At 43.1% G+C, this 20,665-nt stretch overlaps 1 protein-coding gene across 1 annotated transcript in view; it reads right to left on the reverse strand.

The window, feature by feature from the left end:
* GGT7 (gamma-glutamyltransferase 7) overlaps nt 1-20,665 on the reverse strand; it is a 278,286-nt gene that overhangs the window by 47,445 nt on the left and 210,176 nt on the right. Inside the window, exons 10-13 of the mRNA XM_085619105.1 lie at nt 19,146-19,234; nt 4,307-4,459; nt 2,414-2,531; nt 1,956-2,093 (exon numbers count right to left, since the gene is read on the reverse strand). Coding sequence (XP_085475231.1) covers nt 1,956-2,093; nt 2,414-2,531; nt 4,307-4,459; nt 19,146-19,234 — 498 coding nt within the window. The remainder of the gene's footprint in view (nt 1-1,955; nt 2,094-2,413; nt 2,532-4,306; nt 4,460-19,145; nt 19,235-20,665) is intronic.

The following is a 20,665-nucleotide window of genomic DNA, read 5'->3' on the forward strand; positions in this document are numbered from 1 at the left end:
GTGCAAATAGCTGGGTGGGACGGTGGGGCAGTGGGGGTGGTGGACCAGTGCTGGTTTTGTTATGGTTAATTGTTTATTTTCCTTTTCTCCTTCTTTTGATTATATTATTCCTATTTGATCTTGAACATCATTACCTTGAAATCTCATCCATGTATGCTCCCTTCGAGCCGCTATTGTACCAAATATAAAAACTGAATAAAATTTGTTTACAAAAAAAACAAAAAAAGCAGACAGTGTATCAAGTACTACTACCAGTGGAAAACTGGAAAAACAGGTCACACTCTCCACCATGAAGTCAAGAGACACAATTTACACAATAGCATTTACAGACAATCTGTACATAAACATAAAAACAAGTAAAAATGATGCATGGAGCCATCATAATAATTAGCAGGAGATAGTGAGGACTGAAGGTAAATAAAGAACAATGTTGGAACTGATTATTCTATCTAAGGGGCTGTTTGGGGGAAAATGGATTTCTGTGCAGGGTTGATAACTTTTAAGCTATTTGCAGAAGCAATGAAAATGCACAAGCTAAAAAATTGCAGTTTTTCATTTGATATTTTTTGTAGATGAGCTTTTCTTTCTATGCTGTGTTTTTTAAGAGATACTTGTAAAACCCATCTGGTGACTATTTTGAGCATTGGAACTCGGATTATTAACTAACATACAATAGCGTATGGAGCCACTCTTGGGTTCACCGAGTTTCTGTGACGCAAAAAAAATAATAATATGGCCATGTAAAGGCAGAAATGAAAATTAATCTGTGGGCGTATATGTCATCGTTATGGGTTGTATCACGTTACAACGCATGCCATTACCCCGCATGTCGTTGCAACGCAAATCTTTACCCTGACTTGCTGTCGGGGGGTGCGCTGGAAGTTGGAATAGTATAATTTACTGTTCCAACTCCAATGTGTGCAACAGTAGGGAAGGTGTTGGAGTTAAGTCCAACACCTTTGACCCCAGCTACAAGCCTTTCGCGTTGCAACGGAATGCGGGGTAATGGCATGCGTTGTAACGTATGCCGGGTAACGGTTGTTTCCCTCGTTATGCCATCTATTAATCTGAATTTCCATTGATCCGATACTGAAACCAGTCTACTGTCACTTGCAATACTTGACTAAAGAGAATGATGAAAGGATCTGAAATTTAGAAAAACATCATTCCTTCTTATCATTGACACAAGCAAAAACCAGCTGAAAGAGTGGTTGAAGGCTGTTTTAGTGAACAGGAAAGACTAGATGCTGTATGTAGTGACCATGATTAAGGGCAAGGTGACAAAGTGCCCTTGTGGTGTGTGTAGTACACGAAGGGCATAAGAATTGAGGAAAAGAGTTGAGTGTAAAAATAATGAAAAGGTAGTAGCTAGAACCATCTAGTTTAAATGGTGTGGATAATCCAGACGGTAGGTGCACTTTGCTAGAATGTTTTGACAATTAGGAAAGGGCAACATGAACTGTGTTGATGATGAAGGAGATGTGATTAAATTGGGGCAGAATGCGACTCCACAAGTAAGCAAATTTGATCCTCAAAGGATGCATGAAATTTGTCAAAATATCAAGTTTTTTGTGGATTTAAATCTGCACAATGTTACAGGTGTGTTAGTAAATAAAGCGAAATTGGTAGCATTTTCTTTGTCAATTCTTTTGTATGTATATTTGCATATATGTTGCTTTTGGTTTACATTTTTAAAAAAGGCAAAAGGTCAATCATTCCTGAGTGCACATATCCACTTTCATTCTTCAAGGCTGAGCAAAAATGTAATGTTGCTATCAGCAGCGTACATAGGTGTTAATGGGTTCTATGAAACTATTTAGCAGAATCAGAAAGCACATATATGCAACAAAAGTCAAACAGGAATAAGTGTTGTTGTGCCATCACACTAATACAAACATTGTACACGTATCAACTTTGAATCATTGCCATTGGAAGAGAACCACTGAAAAATGTACCTGTGTGATGCCGCTCAGAGCTCGGTCACCATTGGAACCCCCAATGGATAGGTACGTCCCGCACAGCCCATGGGCAGGTCGGACAATGGTGGGCAGTAAGAAGGACACTGGCCTCTTTCCAGGTTGAATATTGTTCCTCTGAAAACAAGACATCGAAAGACTAAGCACCAGAGACTGATTTCAGCTTTCCCATCTATGACAACGAACAAAGACCAAACACGACATTTAATAAGCAGAAGAACAGTGTGAGAAATAAACACAACTCTAATGTAGATGTTTCAGTGGAAATCAAAGCAGTCAGTATGATAGTTCATTAAATCTTGATACATGGGGAAGTAGAGTGTTCAGCTGGCAAGCAACAGAAAATGTGTTGTCAAGCCAAGCAGAGGATGTCCTCTCAGAGGAAACAATGCTAAAGGAACATGAAGACTGCTTTTATAGCAGGCGGGCGGACTTACTGTACTGTACGTGGAGTGATTGGCTGTGTTATTCTGCCAGGAAAAGTCCATCATCTGACTGTTCAGGATAATACCAGAGGATGTCATTATTCCACTTCCAAAAGGACGATTCAAGGAGCTGCCAAGAAAAAACAGAAAGAAAACTGAAAAACAGCTCATTCAAAAGCAGACCAGGAGCAAATGCTCAAGCATGTGCATGATAATTGAGAGCTTTGGGCTAAGCATCAGGTTCCTAAACATATCAAACCCCAAAGACTATGATGACTATGCTTGTTTTCACGATCAGACGAGTCTGCTGTACATTGACATGCTAGGGGCAAGAGTTTCAGCGTGCCATTAGAAGTACCTTGTAGGCCAGAATGCTGCACAATGGCAAACATTCACTCCAGTATTGAGATCTGGGCCTAAATCCATAATTTTGTGATCCCAATGCCTTTCCAGTTCAGACATAAGCAAATCAGTCTTGACCCTGTTCCCCATGGGAACAGTCCAGCCCGAAGTGCCAGGCCAAGTCCTCCCTGGACTGGAAATAAGTATCCTGGGACCGGTTTCAGGGCATCAACCTCCATCAGCCAGGCTAGCTTGACTCCAGTGGCATGGAGAGCGAGGGACCCACGTCTGGGCATACCCGTCCCACTCGGGTGATAAATGCAAAAAGAACAATTGATGGACAGAATGCTGAACAATGGCAAACATTAAGCCCAGTACAGAGATCTAGGACTAAATCCATCGTTTTTTTGCTCTCCATGCCTTTCCATGTCAGACCCAGCCATATGCAAATCAGCCTTGACCCTGTTCCCTATGAGAACAGTCCAGCCGAACTGCCAGGCCAAGTCCTCCCTGGACTGGAAACAAGCATCTCCTTGTGTTTGCTTTCCTCCCTTAGTTGGGCAGGGTATGCCCAGACGTGGGTCCCTTTTTCACTTTGCCACTGGATTCAAACTAGCCTGGCTGATGAGGGGTGTTACCCCGCAACTAGTCCCAGGATGCTTGTTTCCGGTCCAGGGAAGACCTGGCTTGGCAGTTCGAACTGGACTGTTCCCATACGGAACAGAGTCAAAACTGATTTGCATATGGCTGGGTCTGAACTGGGGTGGCAAAGTGAGCTAAAGAACGGTGATGGATTCAATCCAGATCTGTGACTGGGGTCGAGTGTCTGAAACGTTTCAGCACTCCGTCCATCCTCTCCTTGTGTTTGCTACAGAAAGCCAGGCCAGATAAGCTGGGTTGGATAATGATCATGAAAAAGGAAACTACACACAAAACATGGTTAAGCAGTACCAAACTCCAGACCTCTCTTGTGGAACACTATTGCGCAGCTTTGAGAAAAGTGTGTAGGAGTGGAGCTGGAGGACTGTGATATGAGAAATAAAGCCAACGTGGTCAAATAAGGAAATGTCACCTGCCATTGCATCACTTTAAATCATTTTGTGCAAATATTTGTGTCTGAAATAATCTTGTCAAGGTCATATTTACATATAACATTTCGGTTTCAATGCCTCACTTGGAGACCAACTACATGTCCAATCTCATACCTCGTTATAGTCATCTCAACATTGGAACTGAAATGGAGATTTAAATAGCTTGAATCGTACAGAGAGGAAACCTCCTGCAAGAAATGTAAATGGGGTGTCTGACCACTAAGAACAGTACAAGTTCAACTCCTGTCACAGGCTATAGACTGGATTAAAATCAAAGCCACTGGGATTGTGGGATTTTGGAGTACCAGCATTTTCTGAACAATTATGGATTCTGCCACATTTGCCAAATAACCCATCATCTGCTGCATAATCTGCAGATTTCAACAAAAAATCGTGTGTTGCTTAAACAAATATAAAGTATTTAAATGTCCTGCAGATTTGTTCATCCGATTAAAACAAGGTCACACGTTACCTTACAACAGCAACAATGAAGTCATCTGGACCAATTACAAGGACTTGACTGGCAGCTGGACCACTCTCCATGGGATCAAAAGACATATAGTGATCAGTAGGTAAGGCCTGAGAGTCATTGATCAACTGCCGCAGGAAACTCGCCTCGGATTTGCTGCATGGGAAGAAAAGGACAAGAATGGAGTGCCTTTTAGGCTACTAAAAGGAAAGGGCAAAGGAAACCGGTATATTAAATGCTCACTGAACACCAAAGAAAAATGGAAGCAAACCCCAAAACAATTCAATATAAAGAAAACAGTGGCAAAGCCTGGAGCACATAAGTGTCCTACCAAACAGTTCTTTCTCAACACAGGAGCTCCCAAACAACTTCTCAAGAAGTAACAACTGCTGACACAAGCACTGCTTGATTGAATGAAGTCATGGAAAAGTGCACAGGAATGGATTATGAAAAAAAAGAGTAGCTACAATATAGTAGACGAAATTGACTGATGAAAGATTGCTCCCAAATGACACAGTATGGATAGACTGGACGAACACACCAAGTCAAAGAATAGAGACTGAATGAAGACACTGATAAGTGTACTGACCACTGCTGTTGGCCTGAAAGGTGAAATTATCTGCCCCCTCAACCTCAAGCAAAGCACACATTCCAGTTCTTAGAACAATAAATGCCACTGACATACTACCACTCTTTCAACACTAGTGAACTTGAAACTTTGAAACTGGAGCTGAGCAATACTTTTGCATAATGTAATTGATAAGATTGATGTGAATTTATTTGGCTTTGCACACGGACCATATTTCATATCTGTTGTGATTTTTAAGGTAGTAATCCGTTATTGTGACCGTAAAGGGAGTTTTGAAAGAGCAATGACCCAAAACAAACACATTTTGACAGAATGTATGTAAGCTAATAGCAATGGGAACTAGTCCCTTCTGGAACACTTACCTTCTGAATGGAAAGCCTCCACTTGCCGCCATCTCCATCTACCTACAACTCTCTAACTGCTCAGGAAACATGGTATTTACGTTTCAGTTTGCCCCGTGACCATGGGCACCCAGGGGCCAATGTCAGCCCTCAGATCTCTGCACCGCCACAGAATAAAGCCATACATTTTGAGCTGCAAGCCACATACTGGGAGGAGCAGCCACTGCTCCTGTGCAGATTCAGTTTCCATCCAAGGAGGATAGGGCACTGGCATCCAATAGGGTGGCTCTCTAAATGGGTAGGAAAAACTACCTAAGGCCTTGATGCGGAAGAGGCCCAGATGCAGGGTAGACCTTACACAAGGAAATAATGAACAGAAAAATAATAATGGGCAATCATCCCTGATTGAATTACCATGTCAACTGGCCCAACACCATCAGAATGGTCCAGAACACTCCACAAGGGGTGGCACTCCCTGAAGAAAGTCAAACCTTAGGTGGTCCCTTCAGTGGGTGGTCACTCTCCAGAGCGAAAGGAACACAGAGCTCTTCAGCAAGGGGTTATCTCTATTACTGTTTATAGAAGGGGGGATGGCGTACTGCTGAGCTGGTCCCTGTGTACCGGAAGCCCTACCTCATGCTGTAGAGCTAGAAGCATTAATGATGCATGAATAGAATTAGGCTTTTGTTAGACTGCAGTGGGATGACTGTCCCTACTAATCTTCTGCTGGGAAACTCAGAGATCACCAGTTTTGCATGACCAACATGGGCTGCAGTATGTGCTGCCCAACAGACCTGGCCTGAAACCAGGGCAGATGATGAAAGATTGTATGAACATTCAGATGTCCTTCTAAATCACTAGAGAGGATCCAGTGTGGTCCCCTTACCCTCCAGTTACAAAGAGTGCAGACGAACTGGCAGGCCTTGTCAAAGAATAACGAGCAATCTCAGGCTTGCTTCTACATCCCCAGGTAACATCTCTGTGGTGGAAGTAGGGGCCCCATCATAACCTTGAGACAACTATTAGTGACCAAAAAGTGATGGACATGCATGAGTAAGCTGAGCTCAACCTTTCCTACTACAGTTCTTCTATTAATGGAAAGCTAATCCTAATGTGGCGGCCAAGTTCTGCAAAGTATCACTACCTTGTATTTTCCTCTCAAAAAAGAACATTTGATTATGACACGCAGAAAAATATCTTTCACAACTACGTTTATATATTAATCAACAATCATCATGACTATCCAATGCACACCATATGGCAATAACCAGAAACCTCTCTCATGTATTGTCAGAAACCTATTATGCACATTACTAGAAGCTGTGAGCTATCTTGCACAATGAAATGCTATTGATTGAATTTCTACACTGCCTTGAAAATATAAGCTCAATAAATATAATTTACTGGATTGCTGTAAACAATAAACTTTTGTATCCGGAAACATTAATCAACAGGTCAGGGATCTGTGAACCAAGTGAATATATGCAATATAATTTCATATGAAGAAGAACACCTGACTTGAGGACGATCATGCCCACTTGAAATATTCCTCAACTAACAATTCCACACACAATGCAGACGATTAAGTAGAAAGTTGTAGTTCCACCATCAATACAAAACGACAGAAGGCTCGTGAGGAGTCGGTCACAGACCAACTGCCCACCCTCTAGTTATAGTGGCACCCACCAATAGTTCAGCCTGAAACGCGCCAGCCTGTGAAAATAATAGATAACAATCTGGATGACGATGGCTGTGCAGTAGGAAAGAGGTAATGTAAAGAGAGGACACATGCTGATGGGCAAATCTATTTTAAGTGGTTATTCAACACACAAGGAGACTATCACGGAGAAAGACAAGGTCACAGAGCCAATTCAGAGCAATGAAGTAGACACACTACATGTGTAGCACCCTATTGCCTTAGAAGCAATGATAGCAAAATTAACTTCAAGGTTATTCTCAGTTTGGGGGAATTTGAAATAATGGTGGAAAAAGACTTGATGAGATATAGGGAAAGGAAATCAGGGTGACAAATATCTAGAAGATCTTAAGTGTAAAAAAAAGGCATTAGGCTTGATTTCCTTACAAATCACTCCTACTATGGCATACCATGGTGAGCTTTGATGTAAATTCAGCCATTTCCAGCAAAAGGGCACCTGGGCGACATGGGACTTTTTCAACCCTTATCTACTTTCTTCACCCCTCTAGAAAGAACTGGGCAGGTTCTTCTTCCCTGAATATGAAAGGTTTTGCCAACCACGCTGCTGACATAAGCGGGACCCTCCAGTGCTTGTAACTGTTGCTTTTTCAACAAAAGATCAATTGTCCTGTGCATGCTGCCAAACATGGAGCAGGAAACAGAATGGTCCTATGACTGTTACATTTTACCGCCCATTTTGTCAGGGTGGCTAGAATCTTGCACCTGACACCCAGCATTTTCAAAAGCAGCATGACTCCATCACGCTTTGATCTGATAGTAGGGGGGTTGTTAAAGCTTTCCTTGATGAACTTAGAACCCAAACACCTCTCCCCCCCCCCCCCCAACTCTCTGTAACACAATAAGGTAACTAAATAGGACCATCACAATTTCTTGGAGACCTCCTCTGCCTTGCACTACCAAACAATGTGAAACCAAGACTGTCTTTTTCAAAGGCTGTTAGGAATTTCTATCTCAAATCTCCTATTAATCTTGTAGCAAATTGCAATTTCAGAATTAATGGGCACATGCATCAAGCAAAGGAATTGCGATTCCTTAATACCGATTATTATGAAATCACTATTAAGGACTCGCAATTCCTTATGCATGTAGGAATTGCAAAATAAATTGCGATTCCTACACATTCCCTAAAAACGAATCGCAGATTGCGATTCGCTATTATGGAATGCCTTCCCGTTCATTCCTAGGGGCCTAGAGGCCTATAGGAATGAATGGGACAGCATTCGCAAATTGCGAATACAATTTCAAGGGTGCTAAGGGGCCAAAAGGCCACCCTGATGTACCCCCGAAAATGGTATGTGTGCACATGTGGCGCACACACATGCCCTAAGGGCATGTGTATGCACCACATAGGACTTAGAAAAATGCAATTTTGTGCATTTTTCTAAGGATTTGCAAATTAACATCAACTTGAAGTTGATGTTAATTTTCTATTCCTTAATGCAAAGTCGCATTCTGAGAATGCTTCTTGCATTGCATTTAGGGAATCGTAAATTGCGATTCCCTAACTGCATTCGCAAGATAGGGTAACACAAAAATTGTGATTACCTAACTTGCGAATGGAATTTGGGTTGATGCAACCCAAAAGGCTTTTTACCGGTCGCAAACGGGCTGATGCGAATCGGCCCGTTTGCGACCAGTAAAAAGCTTGATGCATGTTCCCCTAAGTCCCCAAATGGAGGAGTCTGTGGTGGAGAAGGAGTATTCCAAGTCACCAATCCTTACCATTTTTATGCACTGTCTGATCCGCAGATAGCACCCTGTCAGTAAGTGCCTCCATTATCTCTTCCACTGCTTTTATTCAATTGCCATACAATCTTTTCTAGTTCAAGTCAGAGTGCAAAGAATTGATGAATTACATTAGGTGTTTTGTTGTCAGATCCTGACTTCTCAAGGTCTGTTTGTGGGCAGGCAAGGGTTAAATAAATGAATTAGCACAAAACCTTTTCTCTTTTTTGTCATGCTGCAGTATCTCGCAACAAACTAGAGTGATGCAGGTAAATGTTAGAATTATTCTATGCTGCAATATCTAGACACATCAGATGAAAACAATAGCACAACTTTTTGTACTCATTATGTATAATTCCACATGACTATCTTGCCACCGTACTCAAATGGAAATAAACTGAGGTCCAGGAGAGGAATGGTATTCTCTACCATTACTTCCACGTCACAGTGTGGAACGCCAGTACTTCTCTAGGTCGGGGTGCAGATATCACTGTTGTCAGTCTAAGGACTTTTTCCCTTTCTCCTGTTTCACTCTTCCTTCACCAAAATATGATATGTAATTGTGGCTCTGTTTACTCCATGTAATCCACCATGAGACTCCGCACCCTCATACTCTCAGGGTGCGTTGCCCTTTTCGCCCATCTTGGGAATCTGAGTGCACAATTCATAATGCGACTATTATTGTACCACACTCTTGGCCCATACACCTGTAGAGTGGGTAGGAAAAGCAAGTCCTGCTCCATGTAGGATCAGGGTCTTATGATCCTTCAGGTCAGACCAAACACTCAGACCCTGCAGGGTGGCTATAATGCTGGAGCCGATAAGTGGAGCCTGACAAGCCATCACTTTTCTCTCCCCCGACATTTTTACACCAAACCTTTAAACATAGATATGATTAATACACACCTGATATGGGAGCTCATTACACAGCTTTAGTGACAGGAGGGAAAAACAGCAAAAGCATGATATAGAATGTGGAGGTTGGAGAACAACTGAAAGGGACAGAACAGAAGAACTAAGTTCTAAGTACCGCCCTGTCTGTTGATATAATAGATAACAACGGTGTTGTATAGAGAATGTGAATGGTGACCTCTGCAATTTAAGGGAGTAATGCCTTTGTGACAAGTTGGACACCAGCAGCTCGAGCTGCTTTTACTGGGAAGTCGTCCAAGTATGGAAACACACAGACTCCTGACCATTGCAGGCAAACCGCCACATCCACCAGCACTCTCGTAAAATTGCATGGTGTGGTTGTCTGCCCGAGATGCAAGGTTGTAAACTCATAATGCCTCGAGTAACATCTGTGGGCTAGGAGAACTGAAAGATAAAATAGGGTCCTCAGAGGCACCCACCATATTTCCACATTCAACCCCAGAAAGATTTGGTAAAGGGGGAGGTTTTTGAACTTTTCCTGCCAAATAAACAAGTTCAGAAGTCCCAAATTGGGGATAAGCCTCAGACCTCTGTCATTCTTGAGGACCAATAAGTAAAGGGAGTATAGTCCCATGCAACTGGACAAGGACTTCCATCTAAAACATGAAGTATGTGCGGCGAAAGTACATTCTGGTGGATGGTAGATGATCCGAAGGGAGAGACTGGAAGGATAGCCCTTGTGAATTAGATGGATGACTCAGCGAGCCATTGCAATCATCTCCCAATTTATGGAAAAGTAGAAGAACCCCCGAACCCACAGAAGATGGTGGTGTAAGGGCAGAGTCAGGGAGAATCTGATGCACAGGATGACAGAGTGAAGGAATAGTTTCTTACCTGTAACTCCAGCTCTCTCGAATTTGCATGATAGTCATAAGCACTGAAAAGTCCTGCCTACGTGCGCAGACCCCATAGCACTTTTTCCAATATATTTTATTAAGTGTAGATATTCAACTTTCTTCAGGAAGGCCTGCAGAGTCACTTAAGAAAGGAAGATATTATGTAGCCTATAGGAGAAGGCTACAGTGGCCACATTCTTCATTTTGTAGTTAAAAAAGGTGCCAGGAGAACTGTTTATGCATATAAATGCATGATGTCTTTATAAAACAGTAAGAATGTCTTTCATAAACCCTTTTTTAGTAGAGTATGGAAATGAAGGAGCACAGGATAGTGTAGCCCCATAGGCTACCATTATAAGAGTTGAAAATAGATGTGGTGCTTCTGTATCCATCATGCTTAGCTAGAAGCAGTTATCTCAGTTCTTTTCGAGGCAATGAGTGATGATATGTATAGGTCCCATGAATGCTCCTGTCTACTCCACAAGGGAGGTGGGAGGGTTGCTTATGACTATCATTGAAATTCACCTAGGAGAGAACAGGAGTTACAGGTAAGAAGCCATTCCTTCTCTCGTAGGGGATTTCCATGTACAGTCATAAGCAATGAATAGAGTAGCAAGCCCATCCCAACTTAAAGTGATGGATAAGATAGAGGAAGTGAACTACAGAAGGTTTTTAGGCAAATAGATTTCTGAGGGTGGCCTGCCCTACGTGGGCATCTGCCCTAGCATCAGAGTCCAGGCAGTAATGTTTGGTGAACGTATGAAGAGACCTCTACTTAGCTGCCTTTCAAATCTCTGTAATGGGGATATTCCTCAGTAAGGGCCATATGTAGGAAGCCCAATACCGGTCGGTAACGGCCGATTTTCGGTAAATATCCCGTCACCGACCGGTATTCAGGCTTTTGGTATGTAGGGGGCACATTTCAGGATTCGGTAGTTAACCGAATCGGTAAAATTACCGATTCGGTAATTTTACCGATTCGGTAAATACCGAATCCTGAAATGATATGTAGGGGGAGTGTGTGGTTGTTGTGGGGATTCGTTATTTACCACCAACTAAAAGTTGGTGGTAAATGACGATTAGCTGTAAAAAAGCATTTTTTTGCACTTTGAAGTGTGCAATGTGGCAGACATACATGCCCTTAGGGCATGTATGTGTGCCACATGTGCACACATGCAGGAATCAGGGGTGCAACAGGGTGTCACTGTGACACCCTGCCACCCTTGATTGTGCTCCCCCCATTACCGAATCGGTATTTACCGATTCGGTAATGGTAACTGGCTTCCCATTGATTCCTATGGGCCTCCTGGCCCATAGGAATCAATGGGAAGCCAGTTACCATTACCGAATCGGTAAATACCGATTCTAAATTACCGACCCATTCCGAATCGGTAAATATTACCGATGGATTACCTACATATCATTTACCACTTCATAAATACCGAATCGGTAAAATTCGGTATTTATGAAGTGGTAAATGTTAGGCTACCTACATATGGCCCTTTGGGAGCAGTGGCTGCTTTACCCCTAGTTAAATGTGCTTTAGGTCTGGAAACAAGTGTTTTATTAGCTTTCTGATAACATAACAGGAAGCAAGAAACAATCCATCTCGAAATGGACTGTTTGGAAGTGACTAGACCTGTACAAACCGGACCATATTTAACAAAGAATTGATCTGATCTGCGGATGTCTCGTTTTTTATCAAGATAAAACTTAAAAACCCTCCTTACATCTAGAAAATTACGTGCTCTCTCGGCTGGAGTAGAGGGGTTCTGAAAGAATTAAATGGTTTGGTTAACATGGGAATCCGAAAAAACCTTAGGGATGAATTTCGGGTGAGTCCTCATAAGCACTGTGGAAGAGTGGAAGACTGTGTAGTGTTTGTGAGAACATAAAGCTTGGACCTTGCTAACCCTGCATGCTGATGTTATTGCTACAAGGAAAGCTGGTTTCCAAGAAAGGTGTTGGGGAGCTGCCTTGTGTATGGCTCGAATGGATTCTGCATAAGGCGTGACAGGACTACATTAAGGGCCATATGTACGAACACATTTTCCATGGACACATAATGGGTAAAACCTTTTGATACATCTAGCCCTAAGCTCCCATTGAGGGGAAGGGCGCCCAATGGATGAAAAAATCTTATTCAAGCCCTCTAGGAAATCCTTGATGATGGGTATTTTGAAGAAAGAGGTTTGTGACGGACATTTCCTGTATGCAGTAAGAGTTGACAAGTGGACTTATATGAAAGAGAATTGCAGGCCAGATATTGCAAGATGTAATATGTATGGAAGAATGATATCTTCTTCACGAGTTGTAGGGTCCCCACTTTTCAAGGAACACCAAATGCAAAATCCTTTCCACTTCAAGGCATATGCTGATGGGGTGGATGTCCGCTTGGCCTCCTTCAGGATCTCCATGCAGTCTTGTGGCAGGTTTAAATGTCCAGACTGCACTATCTCAAGAGTCATGCAGCCAAATTAAAGGAGGAGTGATTGAGGTGTACCACCTGGCCTCCGAGTTTCGTCAGCAGGTCTGGTCTGCATGGGAGCTTGAGATGTGGATGCTGTGACCAGTGAAGCAGGTCCGGGAACCACCACTGACATGGCCACTCTGGAGCTATGAGTATCATCTTGGCTTTGGAGTGGGACAGCTTGATTAGGACCGCCAGGATCAGGGGAATTGGTGGAAAGGCATAAAGAAAATGTCCGGACCTGTCGATCCAAAGGGCATTCCCCAGTGTCCCTGGTTGGTAGTGCCTCGAGGCGAAGCCATAGCAGTTTTTGTTTTATGTGGTGGCAAACAAGTCGATGGTGGGCGTGCCCCACAGTCCGAAGATGTGATGAACAATGTCGTCATTCAAGACCCATTTGTGGTTTTCTTGCAGAATTCTGCTGAGAGTATTCGCCTGTGCATTGTACATACCTGGGAGGTGAGTCACTGTCATTCGTATGTTTCATGTGATAAACAATTTCAATATTGTCTGGGCTTCTAGCGACAATGGCCTGGTCCTCGTCCTCCCCTCCTTGTTGAGGTAGTACATTGTGGTAGTATGGTCCATCTGAACAAGCAGGGTCTGTTACTTGAATGATGGACAGAAGGCTTTGAGTGCTAGATGAACCGCCCAAAGTTTGAGGAGGTTGATGTAATATGGCATCTCCTTTGGTGACCATATGTCTTGAATTTGTAGATGATCCATGTGGGCTCCCCACCCCTGAAGGGATGCATCCGTCACTATGGTCTGAGAAGGAACCTGTTGATGAAAAGACATTCCTTGAAGCAGATTGGCAGGGGAACACCACCATTTGAGGGAATGTTTTGCATGGAGGGACTGCTCTAGCCCGTCGTCTCAATTGCCCATTAGCTGATCCTACTTGTCGTCGAGACATTCTTGGAGAGGTTGCATGTGTAAACGGGCATTCGGAGTGAGGAAAAAGCAAGAAGCCATCGAACCGAGGAGGGATGATACCGTCCTCACCTTGGAATGAGATGCTGTCATAAGAAAGAGACCTTTCTGAAGTATCAATAAGCGTCTCTCCTCCAATGGACACACTTTTGCTTGGACGGTGTCGATGGAGGCTCCCAGATAATGCAAGGTCTGAACAGGGATTGGTTGTGATTTGCTGTGAGCGACATGAAGCCCCAAGCGTAGTAGGAGGTCGCATGCCCAGTTGAAATGAAGCTGTGCTTCTTGAAAAGTTGAAGCCTTTATGAGCCAATCTTCTAGATATGGATAGACGAAGACCCGGTGTTTCTTGAGGTGGGCGGCCACGACTGCCATGCATTTCAAAAATGTTCTGGGTGCTGACTTTAGACCAAACAATAGTACTCGGTATTGGTAGTGGTCCTGCCGCACCACAAACCTCAAGAATTTCTGATATTTCTTTGTAACTGGGATGTGAAAATAAGCATCCTGGAGATCGATGGAGCAGGGCCAATCCCCTTAGCGGAGTTGGGGATAGATTTGATCTAAGGACAGCATCCAGAACTTTTCCCAACAGATCCATTTGTTGGCGAATTTGAGGTTGAGAATGGGTCTGAATTTGTTCTTGCCTTTTTTCTGTACCAGAACGTATCTGGGATAAATACCTATTCCACGTTGATGGTGAGAAACAGCCTCCAGCGCATGTTTTTAAGCAAGATGTTGACTTCTGATCTTAGCAACTTCGGATGGTGATTGGATGGCTTTGGTGGCACGTTTGGAGCAGGTCTTGTGAACTTGAGACAGTATCCATGCCAAACAATAATCAGTAACCAGGCGTCTTTTGTTATTTCTTGTCACTCTGCCAGAAAATGTGAAATACTTGCATGTCCCGTAGTGGGTAACAGAAGAGTGGGACGGAACAATTCAAGTTTTTGTGCCTGTGGTAGGCTTTTCGCCTTGTGCTGGCTGTTGCGAGGCACTTCCCCTAGACTGCCTTCGCTGGTGGGTTTAGGGTCGTTGCTGTTGTTATTGTTGTCGTCCTTGATACCATGGAGGGGTTTGAACCCTCAGAGTAGTATGGCCTCTGGTAATGGGTGCCAAATAGGGTAGAACCAGAGAATCCGTTGTTGTGACTCTGGTTTTAAAGATGTGAGACGGAGCCAAGCATGTCTGCGGAGAGCCACACCATGGCAATATTTGTAAGCTACTAGGAAGGAGGAATCAGCAGCCACACTTGTTTTCTGCTTTGAAACCATTAAACCCTTGTTCACTATTTCTAGGAAATCCTCCCGCTTGTCTCTGGGCAGATTGTCACAATGTCCTGTCATATCGTCCGAGAAGAGCAGCTGCATTTGCTGTTTTCATGGAAGTGGCGGCAGTACCACATGCTTTGCGGCACACCTAATACAAATTCTTGTTCACCTTATCTGGGAGAATGAGGAGGCAGGAGTAGTAGTGTGGTGTTTCTTAGCTGCTAATATGACTATAGAGTCTAGAGGAAGGGTCCGAATGCAGTAAGAGTGGATCCTGCTCAGGTGGTCTATACTTTTTTAGCAGGCTTGACTGAGAAGACTTGGTTGAGGCCTGCGTCAAGAAGAGTTCCAAGAGGCTTGGCACAAGAAGAAAGAGTGGTCTGGACACCGTGCATTAGTGGAGCATCGCAAATATCACTGATGTCGTAGGAGAGGACACCACCATTTGGATGTCTAATTTTGCCATTCCCTTCAGTAAGACCTCATGAAAGGTGGTAATATCATATAACAGGAGACTTTAGGTGGTGGAGAGTCTGTCAGGGTAGGCGAGTAGCCTCCTGTAGATGGGGAGGACAAATATCTGGAGTGATGGTGAGATTGTGAATGTGATCTGGGTCTATGTGACCACAACGATGTATGATGAGGTCGTCTTGATGACAAATGCCGTGACCTATGGTGGCTGTGGGAACGATGGCGCATTCTGGAACGTGATATTAGCCTTGGACGAGATGGTTCTAAAAGAGGTATTGGCACAGTTGGATTTAATGCTGAAGACAGTGGAGCCGGCCAAGGAGGTGGTGGAGGCGGAGGAAGTGGTGAAGCAGAGGCCGGCAAGACCATAAGTGAAGATGGAGAGTACATCCAGGAATAACCAGAGCATGGTGATGACGAAATGCATCTCGTCTTGCTCAGGTGTGTTCTGGACGTCGACCTGTTCCTCGACGTCAACCGCCTGTGATGCCTCAACATTAATTGCCAGTGCCTCCTCAAAATCGAACCGCTTCTCAACATCGAAAAGACTGAGTACCTCGATGTTGACCTACTCCTCGACAGAGAACTGTGACTCTGTGTTGACGGCAGCGGAGACGTTGACCTACCCCGACTCAACGTCAATCTTCTTCTCTTTCTCGACGTCGAACCAGCTCTTTAGGGCAAACAGGTTGGTGCTGTACCTTGTATTGACAGGGAATGACGCTGAGTTTGAGTTGGAAACCTCTTTTTGGAAGTTCCATGTCCACCAGAGGTTGATGAAAGAGACCTGATAAAGGACTGACCCTCTCCTCGCTCTGTAGGATCCCCTACAGACTGTATCTGTTTCCTGTGCTGTTCTTCCGCGCCCTGGAGGCGAATCTTCTCCCTATCACATAGAGTTCACCTGGAAATGTTCCAGCAGTGTTGGAAATCTTCAGGAAGATTACTTGCTGGAAGATAAATAATACAATCATCATGGGGGTCTGTTTTGGCTTTCTTTCTCCCACAGAGAAGGCATTTAGTGAATAAAGATGGCATTTTTAAAGACATTCCTGTCAGAAAGTTGCATAAAATGCAAGGGAGAGCTGAAAGACATTAAATAAAATTGTTTTTAATAAACTTCACAAGTGAATTTTGAAGAGAAAAGCCTTAGAAAAGCAGCACTCAATTCTCATAGGTCATATCAGCAGGTACTGGAAAAAAGACCTGAGGTAACTGCCTCTAACGAAGTATGATGGGATACTGGAGGTCCTCGGGTTCTAAAAGGCACAACGTCTATTTTTAACTCTTATAATGGCAGCCTATAGGGCTACACTGTCCTACGCTCCTTTATTTCCATACTCTACTAAAAAAGGGTTTGTGAAAGACATTCGTATTGTCATACAAAGACATCATGCATTTATATGCATAGACAGTTCTCCTGGCACCCTTTTAACTACAAAATGAAGAATGTGGCCAGTGTGGCCTTCTCCAATAAACCGCATAAAATTGTTCTTTCTTATGTAACTCTGCAGGCCTTCCCGAAGAAAGGCGAACATCTACACGTAAGAAAATATATTGATAAGGGTGCTCTGGGGTCCCTGTACATGGGCGGGACTATTCAATGCTTATGACTATACATGGAAATCCCCTATGAAAGAACAAGCTGTTGCTGCTTTCGTCCCCTAGATACAACCCTGCATGAAAGGAACAGTATCTTATCTGGGGTGTCTGGATCGACTGAGAGGGTTAGCTCTGCTGGAACTACATTGCCCAGGATAACCTCAAATTTTTCTGTACTGGTACTGCCTTGCTAGAGAGGCGAGGCTCAGCAACCCAGCCATAGATCTACTTTTCTTTAAGTGCTTGTGGGAGGGGCAAGCCTTCTCTCCAAACAGCTACTCATCATCGTAGGGCACGCCTATGAAGGCAGAAAATGGTTTTGTCGTGCAACGTTGACAGGATTCATTAGATTCATAGTACACAGAGCATCTCATTGGCCTGTACAGGGAAAATCTGGAGAACTAAAATCCAGCTTCAATGACTATGCAGAAGGACAAATGCCTGGTATGGATTTACAAGAACAAATGGCACTACCACCCAACACCTTGCTACTCTCTTGTCCAAATTACTTATTGAAAGCAGTATCAGACCACAGGAGGTAGCCCGTAAACGACAAGGAGACTGGGGCAGTAATCTGTATCAAACAACAATGTCTCGAACATGGGTATCATTTGAATAGCAAATATAGAAGGGACAATTAATTGCAGCAGATTTTATCCAAAAGAGGAGAAACACAGGGATACACGTTCATGTAAAGGTAACTTGTATTGGACATGTTGGACATATTAAACTTCATATGTACAAGCACTTGGGAAGGTAGCACTGTGTTACATTAATGGACATGTAAGCAACAAGATACTGTGCACAAGTGATCATGAAGTTTGTGACCGTGCAAGTGACATGTGACGTGGTATATACAGCGATAGTGGTGGGCGCGACAAAGGACAATGTAAAACAACGACAAATGTACATATTTAGGACATCCAGACAGTAAATGATGTAAAATTTCGAAACACAATTAGGTCTGGTGTCCGTAAATAGGGGCGCCAGAAGTTATGCTGTCGCAACCGGACTAACACCAGCTTCCTTCTTACGTGGATTCATTCCATACAGATTTACTCATACTACTCCTGGACTGCATCAAACTCCCCCGGGACCAGAGACGCTCGGCCCCCGCCCCCCCCGTTGTTCGGATCCACTCCGATCCAGCTCCTCACTGCTTCTAAATCAATTGTAACCTGTCCTGATGATGGCCTAAGACTTCTGCAGGCCGAAACGCTGTCGACTTTAACAGCGTAACTTCTGGCACCCCTTTTTACAGACACCCGACCTAATTGTGTTTCGAAATTTTACATCATTTATTGTCTGGATGTCCTAAATATGTACATTTGTCGTTGTTTTATATTGTCCTTTGTTGCGCCCACCACTATCGCTGTATATACCTCGTCACTTGCGCCATCACAAACTTCACGAGCACTTGTGCACAGTATCTTGTTGGTTACATGTCCCTTAATGTAACGCAGTGCTACCTTCCCATGTGCTTGTACATATGAAGTTTAATATGTCCAACATGTCCAATACAAGTTACCTTTACATGAATGTGTCCCCCTGTGTTTCTCTTCTTTTGGATCAAATCCGCTGCAATTGATTGTGCCGTCTATATTTGCTATTCAAATGAAACCCATGTTCGAGACATTGTTCTTTGATACAAATTACTTACTGTGAGACTTGTTTGTCCAGATTTCACAGTCATTAAAAATTTGGGGTCAATTTTTCTTACACTGTAAACAATCAATTAATTTGCTTCTAGATTCCAATTAAGTCGGGAATGGGTAAAGTTAAAGGAAAATAAGGGTACTGTTCTTAATTTAAACAAAGAGTTTACATGCCTCTGAGAACTTGCTAACTTGCAGAAGATTTAGATGGCAGTTGCAATACAGTGCAGTACAGTCAGAGTTTTACTTTAACACTACTATCTGAAAGAGATGGTTAAGTGTTTATGTGTCACACCTACCTCAGGATCTCCTCAATGTAGCCTGGTAAAGGCGGATCATTTAAGGGGTCGCCCAGTCTGCTTGCTGTGGCTAGAGCAATTTTCAAAGTCTAAAGTGAGTGAAAGAGAAAATAAGAGTTACCAGAGACATGCTGATTTAAGTAAAGTGTAGGGAAAGATGGAATTTGTTTTGGCGACAGTGGTGAAAACAGTTCAAATTAAAAACACTGTGTCCCTAATCCCACTGCCAATTATATTAAAATGCCACATAATTTACTCAACACTGACACCTATCTGCAGAGGTATCAGGTGCCGCTCCTCTGGTCAATCACTGCAAACTACCATGCGTTAATTGGGAAATAATTCTCATGGTTCCTTCTGTAGTTTGTGCCATTAAGATATTGTTAGGTTTTATATTTCACTGTACTTCTGGCTAGGCGTAGTATAAATACAATTTGCCTTGTGGAATATTTGAGAGTAGAGGGTTTAGTAGTGGGAAAGTCCAGTGGTTGCCCATTTCTAATGACTGTATGCCAAGACTTTCTCATACCAAAGTGCCCCTATCGTCCGCTCCCTGTGGGGACTGTTCTCTGCTCAGGAAGAGGGGAAATCTGAAGCACAGCAAGTGATATGAGCCACACACATCCAGACAAAGCTTCTTAATCACCTCCCTGTCCCTTCGTCTGCATGTGAAAAAGTGGCGGGGATAACAGAAGGAAGTTCTTTATATAGACCCATCAATCAACTACATCATCTCTGGCTACTTGCCACAGTAAGTGGTCTAGCGGGCCTTTAATACATTATTGTGGCAATAGGGTGGGGCAACGCTTCATCTTTCTTGGCAAGTTGTGCAACACCACAGTTGCATGGTGGGAGCACATAGAAGGGGAAGGTGTGCACTGATGTTGGCATAGACAGGAACACTGGTAAATGATAATGAACTGCACAATAACAGAATAAACAGTTTAATATAAAAAATGAGTAATCGAAAGATCAGTATTAAAAATGAATAATCAAAATATAGAAATTTAACAAGAGGCCCTACAATGCTCGATTAAAGCAGGTAAAAAGCAATAAAATCTGAATACTAATTTGAGGCGTTTTGAACTTTCCAGAAAGTGTAACTGGGGAAAAAGTATGAACACTGAGATCATTACCAACCACAATAAATGCAGCGGCTGATACTCAGAGAAGTATGAAGCCATATAACAGAGAATAAAACTGCGTATGATCTTAATGTTTTGATCAATAAGCTTTAACGAATGTGCAAAAAATTAATTGCTTCCTAAAAAATTCCAACCTTTCAAAAAAACAGAAGAAGCTCCCATTAAATTGACAGCTCTCTTTAAAAGTGATATTGGTTTCACCAACTAACCAATGTAAATTAATTTTAGTAAAAGCAAATTGCCAAAAACACTTTGGAACATGGTTCCTTGTAGCTGTGTAAATATCTTATCTAGCAATCATTTACAGCTCCAACACATGCGCTGGGACCGATGAGCTTTAAATGCACCATTAGCTACCTAGACTTCCCCCCAAAG

This window comes from Triturus cristatus, chromosome 7 (assembly GCF_964204655.1).
Source record: "Triturus cristatus chromosome 7, aTriCri1.1, whole genome shotgun sequence".
NCBI lineage: Eukaryota > Metazoa > Chordata > Amphibia > Caudata > Salamandridae > Triturus > Triturus cristatus.